This window comes from Nannobrachium achirus (assembly GCF_963921795.1).
Source record: "Nannobrachium achirus genome assembly, chromosome: 21".
NCBI classification, from domain to species: Eukaryota; Metazoa; Chordata; class Actinopteri; order Myctophiformes; family Myctophidae; genus Nannobrachium; species Nannobrachium achirus.
In genome coordinates, this window is record NC_137828.1 from 9,170,760 (window position 1) to 9,184,714 (window position 13,955).

A 13,955-nucleotide genomic window follows, 5' to 3' on the forward strand; every position below is an offset into this window, starting at 1 on the left:
AATTAGGTTCGTTCGTTCGTTCGTTCGTCGCTTGTTCGTTCGCTGCTTCGTTCGTTCGTTCGTTGCTTTGTGTCGATCAATTCGGAGGACTCGCTCCTCCGCGGCTGGGGCGTCGCAGGCTCTCCGGAGCCTTCGTCCCCTTAAGTACAGACCGTTGCTTCGTTCGTTCGTTCGTTGCTTCGTTCGTTCGTTCGTTCGTTCGTTGCTTCGCTTGTTCGTTGCTTCGTTCGTTCGCTGCTTCGTTCGTTCGTTCGTTCGTTGCTTCGTTCGTTCGTTCATTCGTTGCTTCGCTCGTGCTTCGTTCGCTTGTTCGTTCGTTGCTTCGCTCGTTGCTTCGTTTGTTCGTTCGTTCGTTGCTGACTAAATTACCTCCCTCAGGCTGTCCGGGTGCATGTTGGGACCAGTGGCCGGGCTGACAAAAGGCCGTGGCTCTGTGAGACAGCGTACAGTCACTCCTAATCCCAACCTACAAAGTCACTGGGTTGGGCTGAATAATGGGTCAGAGGGGAGGGGGAACCCTCCTCCCTCTCTTCCCCCTTTTGGTTGTGTGGGTTTGTGTCACATCATTGCAATTGTAACTAGCACTGTGCCTGCCATTATAAGGCCTGCCACTAATTCGAACTCCGGGGATCATCCCCGGAGTTTCTTTTCTGTCTCCCACTCCACAGTTCCAGTTCCTGGAAACTCGACAACCTAAATACCTAAAACTCGACAACTCAGCTGCTGGGATTGCTACTAAAACCCGACTACTCAGCTGCAGACCAAGAGTGTGACCCCGGACCAGGCCTCCATGAAGCACACCTGTGGACCTGCCTGGATCTCTCTGTGTCTATCTCTTGTTCTCTCTTTGTTCCTTACTGTCCCCCCGACTCGGTCGAGGCAGCACGGCTGTCCACCCCAGAGTCAGGATCTGCCTGACGTTTCCTCCTCCTTAAGAGGGGGTTTTTCGTTACCATTGTAGCAAATTGCTTGCTCAGGGTGGGGGCCTCGGGCCTGTGAGGTATCCACTCGAGTTCTCTCGGGGGGGTACCTCACAGGTACAGGTTCTGCTCGGGTTCTCTCTCTCCTCCCCCCACCCCCCCTACCCTTACCTCCCCCTCCCCTCCCCTTCCCCTCCCCCTACACACGCGTGCGCATGCAGCGCCTGTGTGTGTGTGTGTGCGTTCGTTCGTTCGTTCTTGTACATACGCATGCGGGACCTGTGTATGTGTGTGCGTGTGCCCCTTGTTGTCTTTCCCTTGTCTCTCCCTTGTTTCTCCCTCTCTCCTCTCTCTCTCATGGCTCTTTAGCCTTTGTAAAGTGTCTTGAGATAACTTGTTATGATTTGACACTTTAATAAAATTGAATTGAATTGAATTGAATCTTGGGAATGGGCTTATTGTGTCTAAAAAGATATAATTAGCTACTTGCATGCTGGGGGCATGCATGCAAATCAAAATCGTTAAAATCACTAAAACGATAGAAAGACGTAAATGAAAACATTTTAACACTCATCTTTTTTTGTTCTCTAATTAAAATCTAATATATGAACCCTTGTTGTAAAAAAAAATCACACTTGTGTGAACTGAGCGGTGGAGGCTGCGTGTATGTGTGTGCGTGCGTGCATGCGTGCGTGTGTGTGTGTGTGTGAATGTGAGTCTGAACAACAGCGCCCCTCCCTTAACATGTGTGGTCAGAAAAGGTACTGCAGGCTACATACAGACACGGACGGACGGACGGACGGACGCATACATACATACCCACACACACGGAAGTTGCCCTTTAATCATCTTCACAGTGTCACATCACAGCGTTACAGTACAGGTGTACCTGTAGCGGGTGACATTCTTGGTTTCTGTGCAAAGCTCTCTCGTTGTTGTTGTCAGCGGGTTTCAGTGAACCCGCTGACAATAACAACACTACTTCTAAATAAAGACAGCGCTTCCATGGCACTCGGTGTGGGGTTACCTGACCTGATGGAGATGTAACCGCAAGACGGACACCGTGTGAATATATGTTCATTTGCTCATATTTCTGCGTGGATGGCAGTGTTATATAAAAGGTTATGTGCCCGCTTTGCTCATCGCTGATATCAAACGAGTCATGTAATAGAAGGAAGGTTCATATTACCCAAAGTGAAAACATCTGTTAAACAGAACATGTTCATGTACAGTACAGAGCTATTGTAAGGTGGAATTCATTGGCAGGTTATGTTATTCAAATGAAGCGTCAGCGTTAGTTTATGCAGGAGTCGCTGCTCAGCTGTAGTCAGATGTCAGTCATCTCTGTTCTCATACCTCATTAACATATCTGCTGGTCATTATGTCACATGACTGCCATACTCCAATCAAAGCTCTCAATCAGTAGGGAAGGCTCCTTTAAATACGACTTGCTTTCTCTACCAATGCTTGGTTTCCGAAGCTTGGGAATCATTTGCTGCTTGCTTCCTCCTCCACCCCAGCCTCCACCTTTGCACGATCAGTCTGGCTAAGCTCAATACTTGTGATTGTCTTTTTAAGTTACATGTCAATGTGGTTAAACTCAAATACTGTGATTTTGTCAAAGTTCATGTCAATGTTAAGCTTTTTACTATGTTACATGTCAAGGTTGAGCTCAAATACTGTGATTTTGACTAAGTTACACGTCAATGTATTGCTATTATTCTGCTATTGTATCCCTATGGGGGGTATTGCTTGCGTTCCCTGATTTTGCTTAGCATGCTCTGAAAAGCTTGCACAAGATTTCAGGGAGCATCTCCTATCGCGGAGCCCTTTAAACGCCAAGATTAACTGTATTCCATTTATGCTATAAATGGTTAAATCTGCTTGTTGTGTATTCCATTTTGCAATAAATGGTTAAATGACTTGACGTGAATGTTCCTGACTAAAATAATAACGATTACATTGGGGGAAAAAGCTACATTTATAGCAGTTAAAACATATATATATGGTTCATTCATTCATACATTAGGAAGTGAAGTGGCGAACAGCTGACGCCAGTGTCCTCACTTCACACACCGATGGTGGCAAGCTGACACCAACCGACTCATTGGAGGCAATGTGGGGTTCAGTGTCTTGTCCAAGGACGTGAGGAGCCGGGATTTGAACCACCGGACCCACGTATCGTTGGACGACATGCTCTACCTCGTGAGCCATAGCCGCCCTGAACTCTTGGTAACAGGACTGTGTGTGTGTGTGTGTGTGTACGAGTGTGCGTGCGTGCCTGCGTGCGGGTGTGTGTGTGTGTGTGTACATGCGTGTGTGTGTGTGTGTGAGACAGAGACAAGAGTGAGGACAGACAGAAGTGTGTGATACTGTATGAGTCCAGCAGACAAAGACAGATGAAAGCAGAGATAAGTCCTTGGATCAATACGCATTCTAGAATAGAATAAGCTTTAGGCTGTGTGGGAGCATGTGTGTGTTGCAGCAATACTGTGCATGACAAATGAGAGGAATCTTAACTCAATCAACAAGTTAGCAGCATATGCCAGATTCACGGAGAATACTGCGTTTCCATGGACAGCGATAATCCGACTATTGGCTTTATTCTACAGTATATGTATAGATAATGACGTTACATATAGAATGAATCTAATTCTAAGAATTATGTTCATTATACTAATATACGGTACTAATATTATTTAAAGTCATTCTGTGTAACATAGGCCTGGGAGAGAAGATGTCAAAAAACTGATTCATGTGGAATAGTTATTTGTAAAAATAATAATAATCTACAAGCCGATATACAAGCTCACTATATCATGCCTTCACTGGAGATGCGATGTACAGCATTGATTTCTACACTGAGGGCAATGTAATTAATAAAAACCCATGAAATGACAAAATGCTTACATTTAAAATCAGAAAAGGCAATTTTCTTGAATGCTGCGGGGGCACTTAGCATATCTTTCACCATAGTAAATCCTGCATTCATGGTCTGGAGGGGACCCTTTTTTACAGGGCTCAAGCCACAGCAGACGTGGAAAGACGTAAATGAAAACATTTTAACACTCATCTTTTTTTGTTCTCTAATTAAAATCTAATATATGAACCCTTGTTGTAAAAAAAAATCACACTTGTGTGAACTGAGCGGTGGAGGCTGCGTGTATGTGTGTGCGTGCGTGCATGCGTGCGTGTGTGTGTGTGTGTGAATGTGAGTCTGAACAACAGCGCCCCTCCCTTAACATGTGTGGTCAGAAAAGGTACTGCAGGCTACATACAGACACGGACGGACGGACGGACGGACGCATACATACATACCCACACACACGGAAGTTGCCCTTTAATCATCTTCACAGTGTCACATCACAGCGTTACAGTACAGGTGTACCTGTAGCGGGTGACATTCTTGGTTTCTGTGCAAAGCTCTCTCGTTGTTGTTGTCAGCGGGTTTCAGTGAACCCGCTGACAATAACAACACTACTTCTAAATAAAGACAGCGCTTCCATGGCACTCGGTGTGGGGTTACCTGACCTGATGGAGATGTAACCGCAAGACGGACACCGTGTGAATATATGTTCATTTGCTCATATTTCTGCGTGGATGGCAGTGTTATATAAAAGGTTATGTGCCCGCTTTGCTCATCGCTGATATCAAACGAGTCATGTAATAGAAGGAAGGTTCATATTACCCAAAGTGAAAACATCTGTTAAACAGAACATGTTCATGTACAGTACAGAGCTATTGTAAGGTGGAATTCATTGGCAGGTTATGTTATTCAAATGAAGCGTCAGCGTTAGTTTATGCAGGAGTCGCTGCTCAGCTGTAGTCAGATGTCAGTCATCTCTGTTCTCATACCTCATTAACATATCTGCTGGTCATTATGTCACATGACTGCCATACTCCAATCAAAGCTCTCAATCAGTAGGGAAGGCTCCTTTAAATACGACTTGCTTTCTCTACCAATGCTTGGTTTCCGAAGCTTGGGAATCATTTGCTGCTTGCTTCCTCCTCCACCCCAGCCTCCACCTTTGCACGATCAGTCTGGCTAAGCTCAATACTTGTGATTGTCTTTTTAAGTTACATGTCAATGTGGTTAAACTCAAATACTGTGATTTTGTCAAAGTTCATGTCAATGTTAAGCTTTTTACTATGTTACATGTCAAGGTTGAGCTCAAATACTGTGATTTTGACTAAGTTACACGTCAATGTATTGCTATTATTCTGCTATTGTATCCCTATGGGGGGTATTGCTTGCGTTCCCTGATTTTGCTTAGCATGCTCTGAAAAGCTTGCACAAGATTTCAGGGAGCATCTCCTATCGCGGAGCCCTTTAAACGCCAAGATTAACTGTATTCCATTTATGCTATAAATGGTTAAATCTGCTTGTTGTGTATTCCATTTTGCAATAAATGGTTAAATGACTTGACGTGAATGTTCCTGACTAAAATAATAACGATTACATTGGGGGAAAAAGCTACATTTATAGCAGTTAAAACATATATATATGGTTCATTCATTCATACATTAGGAAGTGAAGTGGCGAACAGCTGACGCCAGTGTCCTCACTTCACACACCGATGGTGGCAAGCTGACACCAACCGACTCATTGGAGGCAATGTGGGGTTCAGTGTCTTGTCCAAGGACGTGAGGAGCCGGGATTTGAACCACCGGACCCACGTATCGTTGGACGACATGCTCTACCTCGTGAGCCATAGCCGCCCTGAACTCTTGGTAACAGGACTGTGTGTGTGTGTGTGTGTGTACGAGTGTGCGTGCGTGCCTGCGTGCGGGTGTGTGTGTGTGTGTGTACATGCGTGTGTGTGTGTGTGTGAGACAGAGACAAGAGTGAGGACAGACAGAAGTGTGTGATACTGTATGAGTCCAGCAGACAAAGACAGATGAAAGCAGAGATAAGTCCTTGGATCAATACGCATTCTAGAATAGAATAAGCTTTAGGCTGTGTGGGAGCATGTGTGTGTTGCAGCAATACTGTGCATGACAAATGAGAGGAATCTTAACTCAATCAACAAGTTAGCAGCATATGCCAGATTCACGGAGAATACTGCGTTTCCATGGACAGCGATAATCCGACTATTGGCTTTATTCTACAGTATATGTATAGATAATGACGTTACATATAGAATGAATCTAATTCTAAGAATTATGTTCATTATACTAATATACGGTACTAATATTATTTAAAGTCATTCTGTGTAACATAGGCCTGGGAGAGAAGATGTCAAAAAACTGATTCATGTGGAATAGTTATTTGTAAAAATAATAATAATCTACAAGCCGATATACAAGCTCACTATATCATGCCTTCACTGGAGATGCGATGTACAGCATTGATTTCTACACTGAGGGCAATGTAATTAATAAAAACCCATGAAATGACAAAATGCTTACATTTAAAATCAGAAAAGGCAATTTTCTTGAATGCTGCGGGGGCACTTAGCATATCTTTCACCATAGTAAATCCTGCATTCATGGTCTGGAGGGGACCCTTTTTTACAGGGCTCAAGCCACAGCAGGGCACACAGCAGATCTACAAGCACACAACGCCTCGCGGTGCGAGGCTGTTTTCACTAGTTTGTAGATCGGCTGTTTTCACTAGTTTAAATCATTTTTAAAATGATAAATGCAAAACGAACAGTTTTGGACATACAAGATTTTCACCCGACAACCAACTGTCGTAGTCGCTGGAGTAGCGGGAACGCCGCCGTCGCCCCCTGCAATGTTGTGGCCCTCGGCTTGGTACCCTAGACATAATTCAATGTTGTGGCCCTCGGCTTGGTACCCTAGACATAATTCAATGTTGTGGCCCTCGGCTTGGTACCCTAGACATAATTCAATGTTGTGGCCCTCGGCTTGGTACCCTAGACATAATTCGGCCCTTGGGGAAAACTAATTGGGGAACCCTGCTGTACATAGCGCATGGTGTTTTGAAGTGGAATGGGTGAAGGCTTGCGGTGGGTAGATGGAGCGTCGGTGAGGACTCAGCCTCACCTGGTGATACTTCTTGAGGATGTTGTGCATCTCGGCCACGTCCTCACTACTGATGGTCTTACCTGGTGGTACTTCTTGAGGATGTTGTGCATCTCGGCCACGTCCTCACTACTGATGGTCTTACCTGGTGGTACTTCTTGAGGATGTTGTGCATCTCGGCCACGTCCTCACTACTGATGGTCTTACCTGGTGGTACTTCTTGAGGATGTTGTGCATCTCGGCCACGTCCTCACTACTGATGGTCTTACCTGGTGGTACTTCTTGAGGATGTTGTGCATCTCGGCCACGTCCTCACTACTGATGGTCTTACCTGGTGGTACTTCTTGAGGATGTTGTGCATCTCGGCCACGTCCTCACTACTGATGGTCTTACCTGGTGGTACTTCTTGAGGATGTTGTGCATCTCGGCCACGTCCTCACTACTGATGGTCTTACCTGGTGGTACTTCTTGAGGATGTTGTGCATCTCGGCCACGTCCTCACTACTGATGGTCTTACCTGGTGGTACTTCTTGAGGATGTTGTGCATCTCGGCCACGTCCTCACTACTGATGGTCTTACCTGGTGGTACTTCTTGAGGATGTTGTGCATCTCGGCCACGTCCTCACTACTGATGGTCTTACCTGGTGGTACTTCTTGAGGATGTTGTGCATCTCGGCCACGTCCTCACTACTGATGGTCTTACCTGGTGGTACTTCTTGAGGATGTTGTGCATCTCGGCCACGTCCTCACTACTGATGGTCTTACCTGGTGGTACTTCTTGAGGATGTTGTGCATCTCGGCCACGTCCTCACTACTGATGGTCTTACCTGGTGGTACTTCTTGAGGATGTTGTGCATCTCGGCCACGTCCTCACTACTGATGGTCTTACCTGGTGATACTTCTTGAGGATGTTGTGCATCTCGGCCACGTCCTCACTACTGATGGTCTTACCTGGTGGTACTTCTTGAGGATGTTGTGCATCTCGGCCACGTCCTCACTACTGATGGTCTTACCTGGTGGTACTTCTTGAGGATGTTGTGCATCTCGGCCACGTCCTCACTACTGATGGTCTTACCTGGTGGTACTTCTTGAGGATGTTGTGCATCTCGGCCACGTCCTCGCTACTGATGGTCTTGATGACGTAGCGCTTGTCGTAGGAGGTGTGGAAGCGCGCTCCGCTGCGGCCCTGGGCCTCGCTGACAAGAGGAGCGCTGCGCGTCAACGAGTTCTGGAAAATAAAAACACCAGAGGAATGTTGTGAATAGGTGGATGAAAGGCACACTTTTCCTCCTTAAATTCAATGTCAGAAACAATCAAAAAACATTCATTGACACAATACTGATGATAGTGCTGTCAAACATGTCTATGAAGCTATGTAGGAAATCTATTAAAAGGTTTAATCTTTTTTTTTTTATATATAAATTTTATTCCACAAATTTCTCACATAGCCATCAATTCACATACCATACATACATTACATTGTATCTTCGACATTTGTGCAATAAATCACACTGAGCGAATAAGTATGTTCGTTTCTTAAAAATCTTGAATTGTTCTTAAAGTAAGGTTGGTGCCTTCTTTGTGGTTTTTCTTTTTTTTCCCCCCCTTTTCCCCAGCTACTCTATACCCCTACCCCCCGAAGCTAAAGAGAGAAAGAGAAAGGGAAAGAGGAAAGATAAGAAAAAAGAGAAAAGAAAAGAGTTAAGAGAAATTAGAGAGAGTAAAGGAAGTAAAGAAACCAGCATGTTAACTCAACCTCGAGTGGCGCTTTATGTGTTGAGATCCAAAATAAAATAATAATTTGTAGTTCACACCTTTGGTTCAAGTGGGATGACAGTAAAATATATATATATATTAATCGTTACTCCAAGGAGATATTTTGAAGGCTGTCGAAGTAGGAGATAAGAGGTTGCCAATGTGTATAAAAGTTTCCTGCAAAACCCCGGACTGCAAATTTAATTTTTTCTAGTTTCAAAAATGACATCAGGTCCTGCAGCCAAGAAGTGTTTGAAGGCGGTAGACGGTTTTTCCACATAAGGAGGATTCGACGACGAGCAATTAAAGAGGCAAATAAGATTATGTTTCTTTGTCTAGTGTTTATTCTGGTTCCCTCTTCAGGGACACCAAAAATGGCAATACGAGGTGATGGATCCACATAAAAGGTTTAATCATAAAAGGTTTAATCTATAATCTGTTTATACAATACATGGTTCATCTCCTTCTCTCTCAGCTTCATCCCTCTTGGCATGAAAAACATTGAAAATCGCTGGTCCACACAACACCATAGACCAGTCGACCACTGACCATTAAAATGAACACGCTGTGAAAATGCATGCGGTCCACATCCATCTCACCACTTAACAAGTTGCCGAATTAAATATAGCAGATCTACAAGCTTCTGGATCTCTGTGGACACTGTACTATTTCGATAGTTATGCCCTAAGACACTTTATGTATATATATATATATATATATATATATATATATATATATATATATATATATATATATATATATATATATATATATATATATATATACCTGTATTTATATATTATTCCCCTCTCTCTTGATGCACCTTCTCTTTACTGTTACACTACTGTTCTTGTTTCTTCCTACCTTTTTCTTACTTCTCTGTAACTTTGTAAATAACCTTATACTGCTGTGCTACCATTGGGCAACTGAGTTTCCCCCTTGGGACAATAAAGGTATCTATCTATCTACAATGCATCGCAATGTGTTATATCTATACAGTATATCTGGAATAATGGATGCCCCAAGAATACGGATGCGAACGTATTCATGTGGTTGAAGTTAGCGGTTCTGTTTGGAATACAAGCCCTTAAATAAAGGAGGATCTGAACCTTGCAACCTTTGCAATATGGCCCACAAGCGGCGTCCGACTCTACACCTGCTGCCCAGCTGAGCCTGCCTCGCACGCATGCACGCACGCACGCACGCACGCACGCACGCACGCACGCATGCACGCACGCACTCACGCGCACACAGAAACAGCTGCTGACCACAACAATGAGCACAAAAGTAACACAATCCAATATGCCTCGTCGAACTCTTTGCCCCCCCTTGCCCTGACAGTGCTCGCATCCTCTGAACCTTACCTGTAATATTATCATTTATTGCGACCGTCAGGTCGCAGTTTCTATCAAAACCTCGACCAGCTGTCCGTCAGTCTGTCCGTCCGTCCGTCAGTCTGGGAGGCTCTCTCCATTCCGACATGTCGCCACTCCGAAATTGACTTCTTATTGTCGGAGTGGCGACACTCCCATGGGGGTTCGGTTTAGGGTTAGGGTTAGAGATAGGGTTAGTGTCGGAATGGAGACATGTCGGAAAGGAGACATGTCGGAGTGGAGAGATGCACTCCGTCAGTCTGTCTGTCACACGTCACGCTTTTGCCCTGCTCATATCTCCGCAACCGTTGCCCCGATCCATGCCACATTTTGCACACGCACTCCTTGCCTGCCAAATCACATGGCCCTCTTATAGCGCCACCATGAGGCCGATTCTTGCAAAACACATTTTTGGACACTGCTCCTACGAATTTTGCCCTAAAATCACGCAAATCGGTACACACTTGCTCTACACTCATGTCATCAACATGGATCCGTCCGATTTAGCGCCACCATCAGGCCCATTTTTTCAAACACATTTTTGGACACTGCTCCTACAGATTTTGCCCTAAAATCACGCAAATCGGTACACAGTATGTCTACACTCATCTCATCAACATGGATCTGTCCCATATAGCGCCACCATCAGGCCGATTTTTTCAAACACATTTTTGGACACTGCTCCTACACATGTTGCCCTAAAATCACGCTGTGACCTGACGGTCGCTTATCTCCCGATTAGGGAGTCTTACTGGTACCGTTAGTATTATGTACCATCTGTAATGTTATCATTTATACCGTTAGTATTACCCGTAATTGCCGGACTATAAGCCGCGGCTTTTTTCCCATGTTTTGAACCCTGCGGCTTATACAACGGTGCGGCTTATATATAGATTTTTACAGCTAACGGCCAGTTAGTTAGTTTTATAATGGTCTTTAACAAGGATTTATATATAGATTTTTACAGCTAACGACCAGTTAGTTAGTTTTATAATGGTCTTTAACAAGGATTTATATATAGATTTTTACAGCTAACGACCACCAGGGGCGCTCTAGCAGGAAGCAGGAAGGACACCTGCGGCTTATATTCAGGTGCGGCTTATAGTCCAGCAAATAGGGTATGTACCATCTGTAATGTTCAATTAACCATATGAACCACCCAGCGTCCTCCATTCTGGAGGTGAACATTCGGCGGAAATATTACGTATCGTCGTTGTCGGGTGGAAACCTTGCATGTCCGAAACTGTTCGCTTTTAAAAACGTAATAATCGATATCGAATGGTTTTGCAATGCAAATAATCATTGCATTTCTATGCCATACCTGTATAGCTACTCTAAGTCTATCAATAACTGTGTGTAATCTCTTTCATGTCAAGGTGCGGGGCTTGTCCATACAGTATGTGATGAAATATAATGTCCATGTATTTGCTAGAGAATCACAGTGATTAGTTATTTATATCCATAATAATACATTTTGCCCAAATACTATTACTATATTGATTTTAAATCATTGAATCGTATCGTATCGCCATGAATGAACCAATATCGTCCATGTATCGTATCGTCAACCATGTATCGTGATGCGCATCGTATCGTTGTTAAAATGTATCGTTACACCCCTAGTAGTGATGTCAGTCAGTGATGTCAGTTTTCCAATTTTTATATATTTTTTGGTGTCCCACCAGCACGTTCTATCCTCACAAAGTCCTATTTCTGACCATTGTTTCTTTCTCAGTTTATGGGCAGATCTATGTAAGCAGGTCTCAGAACGGGTTGTCTGATTTCAGGTCAGATTGTGACATCACAATCGGGACCTACTGCTACTGCTGTGCTGAGTGGGGGGTTGGGGAGGGGTGGGCAGGCCTGAGAAGGAGGCAGGAGGAGCTGGGAGAGGGTTGTGGAGGGGTGGGCAGGCCTGCTGAGCAGGAGGTGGGGAGGAGTGTGGGGCCAAAACTGGCTCAATAGCGCAGCCCTCCCACTCAGGACAAGGTGGTACTGCAGCTTGAAAATGATGTCAGGGGCTCTGTATTCAGGAGTGGTAATTTAGCCTCAAACCTTTTGAAAAATGTTTTTGGGACACAATGTTACATACATTATTTTTTAAATGCATAGTGTAGAACCTTTAAAAGGTGACAGCTCTGTTGTATGTCATGTCCACTCGGTACAGATAGTGTTTATATGTGCAGTAGGTCTATGTCAGAGATCCACTCTGTAGAGATAGTGAAAGGAACACAATGGTTAGCAGTCGTTAGGGTTGCTGTATTCCATTGTCTAACCACCTTTTGTCGCACCAGTTCACAAATCTTGCTGCTGTGTTCGCTCATTGTTGTATTTTCCCGGTAGGTTCTTTGTCTTTAGTCACTTTTTCAAAGTTCTATATCGTGCCATCTTTTTACTCCGACAAACCGGGGCGGTAGCGCAGAGTTTATTAATCGCCTCATCTCTTTTTTTTCTGTTCATTGCACAGATCAAACGCCTCGTTAACGTTATTAACGTACCTCATTAAAACCAATTGGTTCTGCTACAGTAGTAGCTGTCTTCTTCTAGCGAGCTAGCTTACAGCTGGCTAGTGTACCATTGGTTATTTACACCCAGGAACGCTGCCAGTGTGATATCCAGGAATTATGCCAAAGAGACAGACAGTGGTGTAAAGTAACTAAGTACATTTACTCAATTACGGTACTTATGTACAGTTTTGAGTTGCTTTTACTTTACTGGAGTATTTAAAAATGTCAGTACTTCTACTCCACTACATCTCAGAGGCAAATATTATTATTTTAATACTCCACTACAATTATTAGAAAACTATAGTTATTACTTTGTTGTTTTTGATTATTATTACAAAACATATACAGTAACCACTTCAGTCCTATTTAAACTTTGGCTATTTGGCCATAGACGATCTACAAGCTCACAATGAGTCACAAAGCAACGCATTGTGAGCTTGCTGCTATTTTCAATTATTTTTTTTAACATTTTATAAACTTATGAAATGGGACATTCTACACAATGAGTACGTTCTATTCTTCTTACTTTAAGTACATTTTGATACCAATACTTTGCTACTTTTACTCAAGTAAATTTTGAATTCCGGACTTTTACTAAAGTACCTATGAGAGTGGAATCCGCGTTCCGCCCATGCATTTCAATGAGAAGGGAGCGTTTTTTGCAGAAATCCTCTGCTGGCATGAAACCGCTTCAATCTCATTGAAATGCATTGCGGAATGCGGATTCCACTCTCATAGGTATTTTGGTGTGAGGACAGCCTAACAGAGCATTTATACATTGCAGTATTGATAGTTTTACTTCACAGTAAGAAAACGTGAGTACTTTTTTTCCCCACCACTGGCAGACAGAGGTGGGTTGGTGATGTGGAAAACCTATTCCCTCAATAACACCAGACCTCCGCCTGACGGAGAGACAGATATTAAGCGTGACTGAGAAACGTATAAGCGGAGGAACGCTGCTGTTTGGTCCCTGAGCGCTAAGGGCGTTCTCTCTCTCTCTCTCTCTCTCTCTCTCTCTCTCTCTCTCTCTCTCTCTGTGTTCTCCTGACATCCACCCACTGGCCGCTGGCTGCAGTCAGCCGCTAGCGCGTTAATGTAAACACCAGAGAAAGAGAGCAGGGGCGTCAATTGGGTATGGCAGGGGTATGCAGCTGCCATACCCTGGGTCCAGGGGGGAAATAAAAGTTACTTTTAAATATAAATCCAAGAATGTCTCTTTGTCTATCTGTGCTGGTTATTATGTTGTTAAATTACAGTGAAATAACAACAAATGAAAAACTTTACAAATGGTCACTTTAACAAGGTATTCTAATTATATTCTCCACACTTGTATTCTCCCCATCTTGACAGAATGGTATATTCCCAGGTTCCGCAGGTCAGCTGCACAGGTGCAAATGCATTATTGTTAATTG

At 43.9% G+C, this 13,955-nt stretch overlaps 1 protein-coding gene across 1 annotated transcript in view; it reads right to left on the reverse strand.

Annotated features, from left to right (window-relative positions):
- pip4k2aa (phosphatidylinositol-5-phosphate 4-kinase, type II, alpha a) overlaps nt 1–13,955 on the reverse strand; it is a 130,546-nt gene that overhangs the window by 42,897 nt on the left and 73,694 nt on the right. Inside the window, exon 4 of the mRNA XM_080752188.1 lies at nt 7,984–8,136. Within this exon, the coding sequence (XP_080608314.1) occupies nt 7,984–8,136 (153 nt within the window). The remainder of the gene's footprint in view (nt 1–7,983; nt 8,137–13,955) is intronic.